Genomic DNA, 17,251 nt, shown 5'->3' on the forward strand with positions numbered 1-17,251 from the left:
TTGACCTGCCTTGGCCTTGGACTCCCCAGCACTGGCTTTGCCTCGCTGCCTGGTCCCCTCTCCTTCCAGATCTTTGCAAATCTGGCTTCTTTTGACATTCAGTTCTCCGCCTAAATGCCATGTCCCTGGGAAGGCCTTACCACCCACTCACAAAACATCACCTGATTTTTAATTCTCCATGAAGTGCCTCCTATTCCCCAGTATTTCCTTACTTCTTTTTTTTTTTTTTTAAAGATTTTTATTTATTTATTTGACAGACAGAGATCACAAGTAGATAGAGAGGCAGGCAGAGAGAGAGAGAGAGAGAGAGAGGGAGGGAAGCAGGCTCCCTGCTGAGCAGAGAGCCCGATGCAGGACTCGATCCCAGGACCCTGAGATCATGACCTGAGCCGAAGGCAGAGGCCCAACCCACTGAGCCACCCAGGCGCCCCTTTCCTTACTTCTTTATCCATTTTTCTGTTTCTCCCACTGGGATACCAGCCCAGGCAGAACATGGTTCTTGTCTGTCTCCTTCCCTGCTCAAGTCCAAGCACCTTATTGTCCTAGGGATAGTTATTGGGTTAGTTTTTGGAATTAAACCAATTTTTATTTTGTTGTATTTTTCTTGTTTTAGGGAGACACTGGGAGGGGAAAGGGGTGCTTTGAACAAGCATTCCTTGCCAAGCCTTTTCTCTGGATGACTTTGAAAATCCTATTGTAACTTTTCTTCTTCCAGAAAGCCTTCATGCCTGCCTGGCCTGGTCATCACTGCTTCCCAGGGATGGGCAGCCTCCTGTCCCGGTCGGTGTGGTCTGTAGGCCTTCGTGTGTTTCCCCTGAGACAAGGGGTCCAGGGTGAAGAGGAATTATTTGGTCCTCCTCATGGATACTTTACCCTTTTCCCTTATTTTGAGCCCGACTTTCAAACCATCTTTGCCCATAAAGAGCCTCAGTCTGTCTAGAGGAAGAAACTATGTTGGCAAGGGACCAGTGCAGGAAAGACTATGACCTAGCAGGTGCCACATGTCCTCTCAGGCACTCAAAATACATCAGTTCATTGTATCTTCATACAATCTGGGGAAATAGAGAAATGATTATGCTTTTTTTTTTACAGGCGAAGACATTGAGGTTCAGAGAGGTTGAGTGACTTCATAAAGGTCACACAGCTAGTAAGGAGGAGAGATCTAGTTTCTGTGTTACTATTATATATTTTTCCAATTGTAGAAAAATACCTATAGCACAAAATTTACCATTTTAACCATTTTAAAGTGTACAATTCAGTGGCATCAAGTACATTCATAGCCTTGTGCAACTATCACCATCTTCAATTCTAGAGCGTTTTCACCACCCCAGATGGGAATCCCAGACCCATTAAACAGTCCCTTCTTAGTCCCCTTCTTGTCCCCAGACCTGGCCAACCACGGATCTGCTTTCTGTCTCTGTGGATTTGCCTCTACTGGATATTTCGTTTAAATGGGATCATATGTGGGTGTGTGTGTGTGTGTGTGTGTGTGTGTGTGTGTGTGTGTGTGTTTTCCACTTAGCTAACATTTTTGGGTCTTTCCACATTGTAGTGTGAATCAGTGCTTTAAATCCTGAATCATAGTCCATCGTATGGACAGACCACAATTTGTCCATTCATTTGTTGTTGGACATTTGCGTTGTTTTCACCTTTTGACTCTCGTGAATACTGCTGCCATACATGTGGCGTACAGTTTTTGTTTGTTTCAGATCTTCCGGTTGTATGTGTCTAGGAGTGGAATTGCTGGGTCTGTTTCCACAGTGGCTGCACCACTTTATAATCCCACCAGAGATGTGGAAGGTTCTGGTCACATCACATCCTCGCTGACCACCCTTGTTCTGTTTTTGACTTCTTGATCACGGCCGTCCTAGCGGGTATGAAGTGGTAGCTCACTGTGGTTTTGATTTGCCTTTGCTAATGACCAATAATACGGAGCAAATTTCGTGTGCTTCTTGGCCAGTTGTGTATCTTCTTTGGAGAAATGTCTGTTCCAGTCCTTGGCTCACTTCTATATCTATATTTTAGTATTTTTTTAAAAAGTTTTTTTTTTTTTTAATTTATATGAGAGAGAGACAGAAGGAGAGAGCATGAGCAGGGGGCGTGGAAGTCAGAGGAAGGAAACAGACGCCTTACTGAGCAGGGAGCCCAAAGCGAGGTTCCATCCCAGGACTTGGGATCATGACCTGACCTGAAGGCAGGTGCTCAACCAAATGAGCCACCCAGGTGCCCCTATTTTAGTATTGTTTTAAAAAACTTTTTGTCAGGCGTAACTTTCATTTAGAAGTGAAGTGCACAATTTCTCTATATGGTTCGATGACTCTTTATATCGCGATACCCACGTCATCACTACCCAATCAAGACTGGAGACATGTCCAGCCCTCATGGGGGGCTGGTCGATAACCTACCCAAAGAAAACCACTCTTTTGATCTCTCTAGCATAGCTTAATTTTTCCTGTTCTTGAACTTCATGTAAATAGAATCATAATGGAGCCATACAGTACAAGTGATTTTGTGACTGGTTTTCTTTGCCCGACACCGTATCATCATTGAGATTCGGCGGCGTTACAGTCTAGCCAGAGTTCTCTCTTTTTTGTTGCCACACAATAATCCGTTGTATGAACATAATCTGCTTTCTTTATCTTTTCCGTTATTGACGGACATCGAGACTAATCCCCGTGTCAGGCCATATGAATAATGTTGCCATGAACATCCTTGCGTGGGTTGTTTTGTGGACGTGGGTGCACTCATTTTGGTTGGGTACATACCCAGGGGTGAAATTTTGGGGTCAGAGGCTATGTTCCCTTCACTAGATATTGCCAGATAACTTTTCCAAATGGTCATACAGGTTTGTAATCTCACCAGAATTTGGGGCAAATTCTGGTTTCTCTCTCTTCTTGCCAACATTTGGTATTCTTAACTCTGTCTTCAGCCATTCTGGTGGGGCCTGTACTGGAATTTACTTAACAGGTTTTTCAGTCAGTGTCTCTTCTTCTCCCCGCTCTTTTCCTCTTTCTTCTCTTTCTCCTCTGTTGTCTTCCTTTCCTTCTTGGCCTATTTCACGTAAAACTGTATGCGAGGAGATCATTGCTCTGAGATTGTGGAGCTGATTTGCAAGTTTAATTTTCAAGTTTTAACTTCTAAAATGCAGAAATTTCACCCATGTCTCCTCGGAAAGCATGGCAGATCGTCCACACTGGGGGAAATGCAATTACAATGTTTGAGTTGCTCATGCTTCCTTTTTGCCAGCGTTAGGGTGGATTAAATACGGTGCTCAGGGTGTGTTCGAGCCAGAAGTCAGGGTTGTAACCTGTGGCCAAGGAGCCCAGCAGATTCTACTAAACATTTTCCTGGTGTTAAGACTTATCAGCCCTTTGCTTTTCCAAACCTTCTCCTTCCCTGGGCTTTGTGCGCATCCCCTGTCATCGTCCCCCCCCCCCCAACATGGTGCTATTCTTTGGTTTTGAAAAGGGTCTTGCCTGGAGGCCTCATTTTGGATAATCAGATCATGTCAACTGGGAAAGATTTCAATGGCCCCATTTGGCTCACACAGCCCCGTGCACGCCAGTGGGCATATTTTCCTATCTGGGGAAATGGTTGCTGGGCGAAATGCTTTGCTGCATAGACTGGTATTGGAGAATGTATGCTGTGCCTGTCCTCCAGCCTTGCTCGCGAGGAGTCTGTCTGCCCCAGCTCTGTCATTTCCTCCCAATTGGCTGGGCCAGCTGCTCCAGACACCGTTAATGAGATGCTGAAGTTTATGGCCGGGTGAAGGCATTTGAGTTCAAGGGGACACAACCCCACACACGAGGAAGCTGGGGGTAAAGAGGGCACGGGAGCTGGCAGCTCTGCTTGACTCGACACCCAGCAAGCTTTTGGAATAGAAAGTGGTGCAAAAACTAATCATCAGTTTGGGACCCCTGCAGCGATCTTTGCAAGCAAGGCTCTGAGGGACAGGCGGCAAATGGGCATTGATCAAAAGCCTTCGGAGTGCAGAGCTGTTTGTCTGCCAGACCAAGGCTGGGGGTGGCCAGGGGCTGGCAAGAGAAATCAGGTGTATCTCTGCCCTCAAGGAGCCCAAGGCTGGAATTAACTGAGAAGATGCTGCCAAGCCAGCCCTCCTGACTTGCAGATGGAAACTGGGCTACATGCCTTTAGCATTCTCCCGAGACAGAAGATGCCAGGTTCTTTTTGCTTGAGTTGGAGGATGTGGGCTTGGGAGGGAGTCTATAGACCTATAGCTTCTGGTCTTGACTCTGTAACTGTGGGCTGCCTGCTTTGTGTTAGTGGCTGGGATACAGGCCTGTCCCATGTGTGGTGGGCACGAGCCACAGGAGAGCTGGACATTCACTCAGAAACCGCATAAGTAAAAGAGAATTCCAAATGGGATGCATTTTGTGAAGGAAAAGCAGATAGTGCAGGGAGGGCATGTTACCTGGAGATCTGACTGGGTCTGAGGGTTGAAGACTGTACCTCTATGGAAGCGATGCCTAAAGGAGGTCTCCACTAATAGTCAGGATGGGGAATAGTGTTCCTGGCAGAAGGAACAGCATGTGCAAAGGTCCTGAGGTAGATGAGAATCCGGTATGGTCCAAAATCAGAAAGATGACCAGAGTGTCTAGAGTCAGAGGGTGACAAAGTGATGATAATACAAGAAGTTCTCCAGAGAGTGATCCTTGAGGGTCCCTTGAAGCTTTTGAAAGGAAACCTTCAAGAGTTTTTAAGCAGGGAGTGACATGATGCAGTATATGCTTTTTAAAACCTCACCTTGGTGCCTGAATGGAGAAAAATCAAAAGTGGGATGGGATTATTCAACCATAAAAAGGAGTGAAGCTGGGGCACCTGGGTGGCTCAGTAGGTTAAGCCTCTGCTTTCGGCTCAGGTCATGATCTCAGGGTCCTGGGATCGAGCCCCGCATCGGGCTCTCTGCTCAGCAGGGAGCCTGCTTTCTCCTCTCTCTGCCTGCCTGTCTGCCTACTTGTGATCTCTCTGTGTCAAATAAATAAATAAAATCTTTTTTTTAAAAAGGAGTGAAGTTTGATACATTGTTACACCATGGATGAACCTCAGAAACTTTAGGGTCAGCAAAAGAAGCCAGACGCAGAAGTTCGCATATTATATAATTCCATTTCTATGAAATATTCAGGATAGACTGATCTACAGAGACAGAAGACAGGTTGATAGTTGCCAGGGGCTGGAGGGAAGGGCACGGAGAGGAATTGCTTAGTGGGTGCAGGGTTTTATTTTGGGATGATGAAATATTTTGGAACTAGCTAGAGATGGTGTTTGTGTAATATCATGAATATATTTCAGGCCACTGAACTTTTCACTTTAGCATGGTTAATACATATGATGTGAAGTTTACCTCAATATAAATAAAAGGTACAGAAAATAAAAAATATTAAAAAGCAAAAAAAAAATAGAAGTGGGATTGGGGTCTGATTCAGCACAGTGATGGCAGCGGCAGCTGAAATGAGGGCGGAAAGTGGCTTGGACCAGAGCTGGAAGGCTGGAGATGGAGAGTAATGAACCAGTTGAAGAAGTGAGGGTTCTCAGGACCCTTTTAGTTCAGATATAGTGTCTGCAAATTAGGCTTCAGGAAGGTCAGAAGAACTTTGCTAGATTCCAACCCTAGAATGAATAATCCTTTTCTGTACTTGGTGAAACAGTGTGCATTTCCCCTAAGCACAGATGAATGGCCCCTAAGCTGGGTGTCTTCCCGCCATGGACGTGCAGCCTTGGCTGAGCCCGGCTCTGGGGCTGCCCTCAGCACAGCCCCAGAGCCAAGTCAGAGACCTCTGACTTGCCCGCCTGTGCAGACAGCAGCATGGTCCATCCGCGGCTCATACGGCCCCCAAAGGATGGAGCTGCCTTTGCCGATGCTTTGTGCCCCCCTAGTTGGCTCTTTTCCCCGGAATTGGCCCCGATTCCAGGGAAGACATTTATGTAATAGATTTCTAATATCCTGCGATCATGGAAAGATGTTCTTTTTAATTACACCTGCAGGATATACTGCAAAATAGGCACTGAATCTTACACGGTCACAGTCGTTTGTGTCTGTTTTCTCCTCTGAGCATGCCGGGTAATGAGGGCAGACGGCAAAGGTGAACCCGCATTCTGCCCATGAAGGCTTCCTCGGTGGGCAGGAAGTGAGGTATGATTTCCTGTCACCTACTCTGATCAAATAGCCATTCACCCCGAATTTCTCTTTCTCCCGCTCTCTTTTCCTCTGCTCTTTCTATCCTCCCATTCTCTTTTCCTTCTTTACTTCTACCTCTCCATCAGTCCATCCAACTTCTGTCCTTCAACCTTTTCATCCGTCTTTCTGTCCATCCTCTGATCCCTCTCTTTATCCATTCATCCCTCTATCCATCCTTTGTCTATTTCTCATCCATTCATCCATCCTTCCTCCCTGCTACCTTACCTACCTTCCTTCTTCCCTACCCTTCTTCCCTCCTTCCTTCTTTCCATCCATCCGCTCATCCATCTGTCCATCCTTCCATCCATCCATCTGTCCATCAAGCTTTTTACCCATGCATCTGTCCAACTCAAATTTATTTATATATACCCCTTCTCTGCTTCATCTGTGGTCTTGAGTTTGTAAAGCAAATTGATGGCCCACCGTCACCGAGCTGCTGTTAAACTTGTGCTGAGTTGGACGTGGTTCTCCTTATACAAGGGATCTGGCCTTGTCATTTGATGGCCCAGTGCCTCAAGGCTGCCTTCAGTGTTTTGGAAATAATGATGGTATCTCTTGCCAGAGGGTATGACTGCATCCTATCCGTCTGCCAAGGGTAGTGGTGGGTTGAGAGCTGCTGAAGGTTTCAGGTGAAAAACATGGCTTGGCTTCAACTTTTGGCTTCCTGCAGGTTATTTCCATGCTATACAGACACCCCGTTGAACCTGCTCATAGTGACATTCGTAACAGGTCACCAGAACCCTCGCTCAGTCCCCGGCCCTGTGCCAAGCACGTGATCTCATAGATTTGCCATGGCATCCTTCTTACGTGGGTGCTGTTATTTCCCCCATTTTCCGGGTGAGCAAACTGAGGCACAAAGAGAAGAGATCACTTTGCTGAGGTCCCAGTCAGGATCTGAGCCCCCGTCTCCCTGTCCCCAAAGTTGGCGAGTCTAACTCCAAAATTATCCTGCCTCGGTGTAGATGCCTCTTTGAATCTCCACCGCAGGAGACTTGTGGAATGAAATGCCCCTCCCTTGTTTCCCTCTCTTCTCCAGCCGTGGGCAGGGAGAGCCAGCTTAGGCGTGCGGCTCTAATGGGAAGTGCCTTCCTGGGCCTTGCTGCAGACCCCTAGGGATATAATAAGCAGGGCTGCCAGCCGAAGCCCTGGGAGGGAGCGACTCTGCAGGTGCACTTGGATTCCTTAAAGCTGATGAGCAGCAGGCCTCCTGAAGAGGGTGACTTTTAGGCTGTGTGTGTGGGAGGCCTCCAGTCTTTAATTAAGGCACCTTCCTGGGCTCTCCATCTAGAAGGGAGAAAGTTTGCAAGGAGGGTTCGCTCTGGCCGCAAGGTGGCGCCCAACTCCGGGCCAGACGCGAACGGGGCCGTGGGGGGAGGTGGGGGGGGGGGATGGGTGGGGGAGGGCAGAGTGGTTAATTTGGGATCCTCTTCTAAATCACACTCTCTTAAACTGATCACCCAAGCTCCTCGGGAGGGGGAAAAGTGTTTCCAGAGCTGCTCCAACCGTTCATTTCATTCAGCTGGTGCCAAGCCAGGGGCTGAGAGAGTCAGCAACGAAAACGACAAGGTTCCTGCCCTCAAGGAATTAGAGTGCAGCGTGATTACGTGCCAGTCATGATGCAAACTGGTCATTTAATAAGCTTTTAATGAGCACCTACTGTGTGCCAGGTTCTGTGTTAATTGCCCAGGACAGGGAAATGAACAGTAGAGAATCATTGCCCTCAAAGACTCACAGTTCACTTGCGAGACAAAAACTAAAAGAACAAATTTGGGAAAATAGGGAAATACAGCCCCAGGGATACACTCAGAATGTTGTAGACGAATTGAAGAGGAACACCCAATCCAGGCGGGGAGGGAAGGGAGTATTAGGGAAGGCTTCCTGGAGGAGGGGACACTGGAGCGGAGCCAGAGAAGACAGATTAAGCCGGCAGAGAAGGGGAGGCTTTTCCGGGCTGTGGAGATAGCAGGAGCAAAGGGTTGCAGGTGAGAAACAGCACAGAGCCCTGGCTGGCGCTCAGGGAAGGAGGGATGGGGCAGCCCCAGTAGGCCAGCTCGGTGTGGGGAGGTGTGGGGAGCGGACACTGGTGCCCTGTTAATGAGATTGGGTCTGCGGGCTCTCGTTCTGTGTGCACTTACGGATATACTTCCCTCTCTTCTTCTGTCTCTCTTTCAGAGCCAAGAAGAAAAGCAAACCTTTGAACCTCAAGATTCACAGCAGCGTGGGCAGCTGTGAGAATATTCCTTCTCAGCAACGCTCCCCACTCCTGTCGGAGCGCTCCCTCCGCTCCTTCTTTGTGGGACATGCACCTTTCCTGCCCTCCACCCCTCCTGTCCACACCGAGGCCAACTTCTCTGCAAGTAAGTCACCCGCCGGGGCCACGGCACCTTCTCATCCGCCAGGTGCACGCTCCCTGTTCTCTCTGGAGAAATGCTCATGAAATGCTTTGAACGAGGCTCACGCGCCTCCCACCTGTGCCACTCCCGCCCCTTGGGATGGTTTTGAAGGGAAGGGGCGTCATTAGCGCGGGGAGGTTGACTGGCTGTTGTCATTGGTCCCGCTTCCTACTCTTTTTTGCCTGCAGGTGTATAGGGATGACAGAGGGAAGCAGGCAGGGCATGAAAGGCAACATCGGCTTTTTCTCTCCGCTTCTCAGCTGCCCGGTCCTAGGATTTTTCTCGGGCCGCTGCGGATCGGACATCTATGATTAAATTTTGTAATTCCCACCCCCCTCAACTCAGTTCAACACGTATCACCTTTCATTTCAAAGATGTATGTGGGTTCAAACTGGGCTGAGCGTGGCCTGGGGTGTTTTACATTCTGTTCCCACGATTTTCTGCTGGAGACAAAGTGGTTATTACTTGGAGCCGAAATGGAACTTTCTGGTGATCAAGGGCTGAGGTTTCAGAAGACATTTCATCTTCTCTGCCCGGAGGCCCGTTTTGCTGAACAGGCACAGATACGGTCAGAGGGGAGCCCCTGAAAAGAGCACAACCGGTCCTGCAGCTCAGACACTGGCTCTTATGGACTGGGAATTCAGGAGGAGGGGGTTGCTGCTGGAACAGGACGGAAATAACTCAGGGCCCCAACACAGCCCCGGGGGTGATCATGCCGCTGCTCTGATTAGTGATAAGCAATGCTGAACACCTGGTCATGCCCTTCACCCACACACACGACCTCATTTGGGTCTTGCGACAAGCCATTGTGCGGATGAGTTATTCCCATTGTATAGATGAGCACACAGAGGCTCAGGGACATCAAAGAACTTGGCAAACTCATGCAGCTGTTGAGTCCTTGAGCCAGGGTTTGAAGGTGGTTCCCCCTGACTCCGGAATGGGTACGCTTCACCATCACACATGATTTGAGCCGAGAGCCCTCAACTTTCATCAGGGCGCCCTTCTCTGGATGTAAGGTTCTATTCTGTTATTTACATGAGGTTTTTTGAACTTTTTTCGGGAGGCTATGGACCCTTGGAGAATTTCATGAAATCCGTTATTTCTCTGTCTGGGAAAATGCACACAAAACCTCCAACCCGGTGTCCAGTGTCCAGACCGTTGGGCTCAGAGCTGTCGTAGCCCCCCTGGATGGTGAAGTCGGTCCACACGTGTGCCGTGTGTGTCCCCCGTAGGAGTCTGCTGAGGGCCCAGAACCAGAAGAGACCCGTGTGGACATCAGTTAGGAGAAATTCCAGAGCCTGGCTGGTCTCACTGCCCAGAGGGTACAGGCCCTGGATCAAGCAAACGAAAATAGCCCTCCTGACACATAGCAACACTGGAAGGCCAGCCTATTAATTTTATTAATTTCATTAATTAATTTTATTAATTAATCGATTAATTTGTCGAGAGAAATTACTGTCAGAGAGACCAGAACTCCTCTGGGGGGGGGCTGTGTGGCAGTGTGAGGGTGTCCTGGGAGCCTACCTAAGGACAAGGGGGGTGACGATGTAGCAAGTGTGTCATAGCAGCGGGCCAGACAGGATGTCATGGCCCAGGAGCGAGATGCTGGGGGCCAGTCCCAGTTCTGTGTCTTTTGGAGCAGTGTGCCTGGCCCCGAGCAAGTACAGAGTCCTTCTGAGCCTCAGTTTTTTCATCTGTAAAATGGGCTCACAGTAGATGCCCTCCATAGGTGGTTATGAGGATTAGATCAGCTCCTGTGTGCCAGGTCACCTGCACAAGGCCTGGTGCATGGTAGCTGCTTTATACACGGTGGCTGTCGTGGCGATGTTAATCAGCTCCTTTTCCCCGGCAGCATTCGCATCCTCTGACTTTCTGATTAATTTGAGGGCTGTGGGTGAATGCCTTTCAGTTAACTGCCCCCCACCCCGCCATGACTCCCCATGGCCCTAAGAGTACTTGGAATTTACCTTGGCAGGAGCCCGGGTAGCTACCTCCAGCAGCCATCTGTCTCTGGGCATCATCATCCCTGGGGGCTGGCCCACAGCTCTGCCCTTCAGCTCTATCCAGGATAAACACATCTTCAGCTTGCTTGAAAAACCACCGATGTGCACATTTTGACCCTTTCTCTCCTGCCAGAAAGTTTTATGAGGATTCACCATGGCTCCCAACTTTGCCTGCCTGCCCTGGTCTCCACGGGACAGGAGAGGCTTCTCCCCTTGCCTGTGGCCAGGAGCAAAGTCCTTAATGAAATCAGTCCTTAGCACTAAGAGGCCAGAGAAGCACATTTGCCTCTTTGGACTGTCCTGGTCCTTGGAGGCAGAGAAGTCGCCCTCTGGTCTTCCATAAGGAAGGAAAGTCAACATTTGGGTCTCAGTAGGAGGACGAGGGTGTCCCCAAATGTTAGCTGGAATCCATGGACCAGTCCCATTTCCATTGATCCTAACAAATGACAGAAATGGGGCAGCCCTGAGAATAGGTTCCAGGTTAGGAAATGAGAAGCTCTCTGTTAGAGTCTCCATGATGCCACCAGTTGCTTGTGTGACCTCTGTCCCTGCCTCGTCACAGTTAAAGCTTGCCACAAACATAGAGGCAGCCTTTCTAATTCCCATTCTATAGATAAGGAAACAGAGACTCAAAAGGGGGAATGATCTTGCCCACATGGTACATTTTGAATCCTGATCCAACTCTAGCCTGCATCCCTGTTCTTTGGTGAAGCAAATTCCTTTCTCTGGGTCTCAGTTTCTCCAATTGTATAATTAAAGACTCCACAAGGGTCCAGTTCGGAGCTTAGAAACTCTGTGATGCTAAGGCTAAGCCAGTGAGCTTTACCTGGGCAAATCTTTTGATCACTTACGGTGTGGGTTTGAGGACTCTGGGCTGGGATGGTTGGGAGGACACAGGGGTCAGTCTCTGGTCCCCTCTTGCTTGTAATAGTCCTGTTCTCCCCCTACTCTGAGCTTCGGAAGAGACCTTTCTGCCTTTGGGTCCCAGTGCCAGCCTTCCTCCCTCTAACCCAGCGGAGGGAGCCCCTGATACTGCGCCCCGATAGGTGGAGGCTGTCAACCCCTCTGTCACCATCAATTCTGGCCGTGGCTGACGTGAGGAGTGGTGATCTGCCATCTCGTTACCCCCACTGGGGATGCCTGGGGACAGCATTAGACAGATCTGGCTGTAGAGGGGTTAAGACTCAGACCCTCAGGGTGTCGAGCCTCCTCTGATGGGCCGTGAGAAGGACTTCACCTCCTTGGGCTTACCCTAGGTCCCTGGTCTGGGAGTGATGAGCAGGGCAAAGGAGAGGAGTGTCAGGAGCCCCTGCTTACAGAGGAACCTTCTCGAAGACTAACTACGGACAAAACACAATTAATTTGTTAAACCCTTCTGCTCCACGTGGAGGGTGTGACTCAGGTGACTCAGAAGCTACCTCCCAAAGAAGTAGAGAACAATGGACTGTGATCCCCATGCTCGATGCATTTATTCTGTGTTTCGCTGGGGCACGCCGCGTGGTCCAGATGGTGTCTGATAGGATGCCCTCTACCCATGGACCGGTTGGGGTCCAACCAGCCGCGTGCTCGTGGCTCCGCGTAGGGTGTCAGACTGCCGCTGTATTTCCCAATAAAGAGTCTTCTTCGCAATGAGAAACATACTGTCTAGATGGGAAGGAGTGATGACTCCTCAGCATTCATTAGTGGCTGGTGGAAGTGATTTGGGGAATATGGCAACTGAGCGGTTGCTGACATATCGTTGAGCACTCGCCGAGCCCCCTGCGTCTGTTTCAACCTGGCAGGCGTGTAGTGAGGGCAGAATGAGGAATGGGTGTAAGTTTCCCAGCGCAGGGGCTGGGGCTTAGAGCGCTAAGTCTCGGTAAAGAGTAGGTTTGGTAACTCTTCTGCTTGTCCTATGGTGGGATCGCTTGTAACAATGATTGCAAATGACGATAATAATGGCAATTGGCATTTATTGTGCGTTGACAATGTTGCAGGCGCCGTTCGTTCAGACAAAGCAATTTCCTTGTATTGTATAAGCTTCCCCGTTCGCCATCAGGTAGTTTCTCTTCTTACCCCCATTTTGCCAATGAAGAAACTGAGGCTGGGAGGGTTTGGGTAGCTGGCCCGAGACCACAAGGGCAGGTAGGAAGCAGAGTTTGCGCTCGTCCTGAATTCCCCATTCTGTAATGCTGAGGAACGCAGCTGCCACACTGTCTTCACTGAGACGTCTTTGCTCAAGTAGGGACCTGTTAAGGTTAAGTGTCTGTTAAGTGTCCCAGTTTCCTCTCCCGAACCCTGGCCTCATTGGGGGATTGTGTCGTGGGGTCAGCCTTGCTCCAAGGATGCCTCCTGTTTATCGGCATGCTGTGCTCGGTCAGAAAGCAGTCCCCACACGGGCTGGCAAATTGCCACCTTGCCAGACTCTGGTGTTGATATGCAGGGGATCCGTTGTCCCAGGTGGTAGCTGTGCCGGGGCGGGGTGAGGGGTGGGGGCGGCTAGGCAGCTGCAGAGAGCGGCCGGAAGAATAAGTTGCAGACAGTTTCTGCAACTCATTTTTCCTGGACGTCTTTGGTAGAAGATGAGGAATGACAGGCTACTTTTTACCACCTGCAGTGTTCTGGGTGTTTTTTTTTTATTAGCTGTCTCTGGGGGTCTAGGACTTCAGGGCTGCATCTAGCAAAGGGAATAGGTGACTGATGATTCCCAGAAGGCCCCTTCTTGGTCCAATGGCCCCAGCCAGAGTTTAATACAGGGCCCCAGTCTTAGAAAATATTGTCCTTCACGCCGCGCCTTGAAAGATGGCATACCCTCACCTTGCCCTGTCTCACCGTGCGCTCTCCTCATCTCCTCACCGAGCATTTCCCGTGCTTTTTTTCTTGGACCCAAGGCAACAAAGAGTTGACCCTCCATTGAGGGCCTGGCCCCGTGTGCCTCGAGGCTGAGTCAGAAGGCTGATTTGTTGAGGGAGACAGCAGGTAACAGTAAAGACTAATGAAGCTGAACCGTATAGTCCCAAGAAACCAGCCATCGGGATGGGGGTGATTATATAATGGGGTTTAATGAGGCTCGAGGCCAAGGTTCATTACCCCCAGGAAGAGGACGAGGAGGAGTGCGTGTCTTGACAGCAATTGGCTGCTTGAACCCTGTTCTCATCTCAGAATTTTGGGATTTTTGAGACGTCTGTGTCTGACCTGACTTGATGGTGGCAGTTTCAAGAGGGAACCCAGAGATGACATCAGAGTGCCCTCCAAAGAATGTTTCTTCCCCCAAACTAAGCAGGTAAAAGTGCTGTTCCTCCTCCCCTCCCCCCATCCCTTGTCCTCGGGCAGATACAGGAAGCATTTTTGTTGCCTAGTGTTTTTGCTGTATTTCAGGAACTCTGATAACCAGCAGACAGGTCCCTAACACATACTCACAGGCTCCTTGGCGGCAGGCTGGTCAAGGCACTTCTAGGCATTAAAATGTGTTTACCTGGAAACAAAATCTGAAAAGGTTCATGGTGAACACTAGTCCTTTGTACCACCCCTCTGTCAATCCTCTTTTTATTTTATTTTTTTTTAAGATTTTATTTATTTATTAGAGAGAGAATAAGCAGGGGGAGCAGCAGAGGGAGAGGGAGAAGCAGTCTCTCCACTGAGCAAGGAGCCCGATGCGGGGCTTGATCCCAGGACCCCAGGATCCTAACCTGAGCTGAGGGGAGACGCTTATCCTGTGGAGCCACCCAGGCGCCCCTCGGTCCTGCTTTTTAACAACCCCTTCTGTGTCTTGTTTTTTTGAGAGTCACTTTCACTGTGTAAGCTTCTCAAAGTGTGTCCCGGGCCAACAGCGTCTGTATCACCGGAAAGCTTGTTAGAAATGCAGACTCTTACTTGTAAGCCCCTTGCAGACCTACTGAATCAGAAACTCTGGGGAGCGTGCAGCTGTCTGAATTTTCACCAAACCTCCAGGGGATTCTGCGCACTAACATTTGAGAATCACTTGGTTATACAACAACCTTTTTCTCTTTTTTAAGTTCCATTTTGAAATAATTTCAAACTTACAGAAAAGTTGCAAGAATACCCACAAAGGATTCCTGTACCCCCCTTTACGGGGATTCATCCATTTTTAACATTTGCTTGTGTTAGCTTCCTCTGTAACCCGCCATCTCATTTTCTGTCTCATTTTTTTTTTTAAGATTTTATTTATTTATTTGATAGACTGAGAGAGATCACAAGTAGGCAGAGAGGCAGGCAGGGAGAGAGGAGGAAGCAGGCTCCCTGCTGAGCAGAGAGCCATGCGGGGCTCGATCCCAAGACCCTGAGATCACGAATCGAGCCGAAGGCAGAGGCTTTAATCCACTGAGCCACACAGGCGCCCCTTCTGTCTCATTTTTGTGAACCATTTGGGACTGTGGGTCGTCAATACTCTTATATAACCACACAGAGGTGCTGGGTTCAGTAACCTTGCCGTTGACTCAAGATTTTCATCGAACCGTACTCCTATTTCAGCAATTGTCTCAATAGCATCCTTCATAGCAATTCGTTCTCCCGGCACGGGAGCCCATCCAGGATCACATATTGTATTACGTGCTTGCGTCGGGCTTGAAGAGAGTTCCTCGGCATTTCTTTGTTGCTTGTGACTCTGATGTCTTTGAAGAGTGGGGACCAACTTCTTCACGGAGTGTTCCTGGATTTGGGTTTGTGTGTGGTTCTCTGTGTTAGACCCAGGCTCGGCGGCTTTCACACGACGTCTGCTTCCTCTGGGGCGTGTTCTTCTCGGTGGATCCCCTCTTTGTGGACCCAGTGTTTGCATTTTGCCAAAGAAGTCAGAGATCGTGACTTTTTTTTTTTCTTAAGATTTTATTTATTTATTTGAGAGAGAGAGAGAGAGACCACAGCTGGGAGGGGAGAGGGGGAGGAAGGAAGGAAAAGTAGACTTCCCGCTGAGCAGGGAGCCTGACACGGGGCTGGATCCCAGGACCCCGAGATCATGACCTGAGCGGAAGGCAGATGCTTAACTCACCGAGCCACCCAGGAGCCCTGAGATCATGATGTTAGGAGAAATCTCCCAATTTTTTTTTTTTTAAAGATTTTATTTATTTATTTGTCAGAGAGAGAGAGAGAGTGAGAGCTAGCACAGGCAGACAGAGAGGCAGGCAGAGACAGAGAGAGAAGCAGGCTCCCTGCCGAGCACGGAGCCCGATGTGGGACTCGATCCCAGGACGCTGGGATCATGACCTGAGCCGAAGGCAGCCGCTTAACCAACTGAGCCACCCAGGCATCCCGAAATCTCCCAATTTTAAAATGTCAGCACCCAGTGAAAAATCTTTTAATCCCGTTTGAGATGCTATTAAAAAAATCCCATAGGTTGGTGGGTTGTATTTGGTCTTGGGGCTCCCAATTTTTAACTTCTGTTCTAAAATCATAGAGATCAGAACTGATAGGGGACTCAGAAATCACTGAGTCCAAGCCCTTATTTTACAGAAGGAGAAACTGAGGCCAGAAAGTAGAAGGAATTTGCCCAGGGTTTCAGAGCTGGGATTTGAACCTGGATCTCCTGATGCCCAACTAGTAGTTTTCTCCCTCGTGCCAAGATAATTGCAAAATTATAGGCTCTGTGTCTACTGAACGTGCTCCAGAGGAAGGAAACTGGGACTTTCTTTAAAAGGTGACACCTTGGGGCACCTGCGTGGCTCAGTGGGTTAAGCCTCTGCCTTCGGCTCAGGTCATGATCTCAGGGTCCTGGGATCGAGCCCCACATGGGGCTCTCTGCTCAGCGGGGAGCCTGCTTCTCCCCGCCACCTCTCTCTGCCTGCCTCTCTGCCTACTTGTGATCTCTGTCTGTCAATTAATAAATAAAATCTTAAAAAAAAAAGGTGACACCTTTGTGTGTACGGACGGCAGTTAATGTGTGTGTGTGTGTGTGTGTGTGTTGCATGCATGTGGTTATGAATGTTCTTGGCGAGACAACTTCTGGGTTCTCATCAGCCCTTTCTTCTCTGTAATTTTGCAGTTCTTGCCCTAGCACAAACTGCTTGGGCTCAGCCTGCAATAGACAAGCTCAGACCTTTTGTTATGATTGCTCCCACCAGGAATTGTGGCAGCAAAAATTGGTTGGTAAGTGGTTGGCATTAGCAGCCAGGGGGTCCTTTATATCTTTTGGAGTGAGTCCTGGTCCTCAGGTATGCGTTGTTGGCCTGGGCAGTTCCACTGCCCGTCATCAGGACGTATGTCTGACTGTACCTTTGTCCCAGTAACATCTCCTCCCCCCACCCCTGCTGAGTACTTCAACCGATTTCATGGCAACAAGAGAAGAAGTAGCGAGTAATGTTGCTGTAGAACTATGCAGTGTTGGGGCGCCTGGGTGGCTCGGTGGGTTAAAGCCTCTGCCTTCGGCTCATGTTATGGGATCGAGGTCAGAGTCCTGGGATCGAGCCCCGCATCGGGCTCTCTGCTCAGCGGGAAGCCTGCTTCCCCCTCTCTCTGCCTGTCTCTCTGTCTACTTGTGATCTCTGCCTGTCAAATATATAAATTAAAAAAAAAAACAAACTTAAAAAAAAATTCTCTTTAAAAGAAACAAAAACAACAAAAAAAGAGCTATGCAGTGTGTAAGCGGCATTCCTCTTCCTTGTCCGGGCTCCTGCGTCCCGATTCTGTAGATGAAGAAGCGGATATTCCAAGAGGAGAAATCCACGCAT

At 49.1% G+C, this 17,251-nt stretch overlaps 1 protein-coding gene across 1 annotated transcript in view; it reads left to right on the forward strand.

Moving 5' to 3' along the window:
• Positions 1-17,251, forward strand: part of KSR2 (kinase suppressor of ras 2) — a 403,084-nt gene that overhangs the window by 232,104 nt on the left and 153,729 nt on the right. Inside the window, exon 5 of the mRNA XM_046024145.1 lies at positions 8,369-8,553. Coding sequence (XP_045880101.1) covers positions 8,369-8,553 — 185 coding nt within the window. The remainder of the gene's footprint in view (positions 1-8,368; positions 8,554-17,251) is intronic.

This window comes from Meles meles, chromosome 12 (assembly GCF_922984935.1).
Source record: "Meles meles chromosome 12, mMelMel3.1 paternal haplotype, whole genome shotgun sequence".
NCBI lineage: Eukaryota > Metazoa > Chordata > Mammalia > Carnivora > Mustelidae > Meles > Meles meles.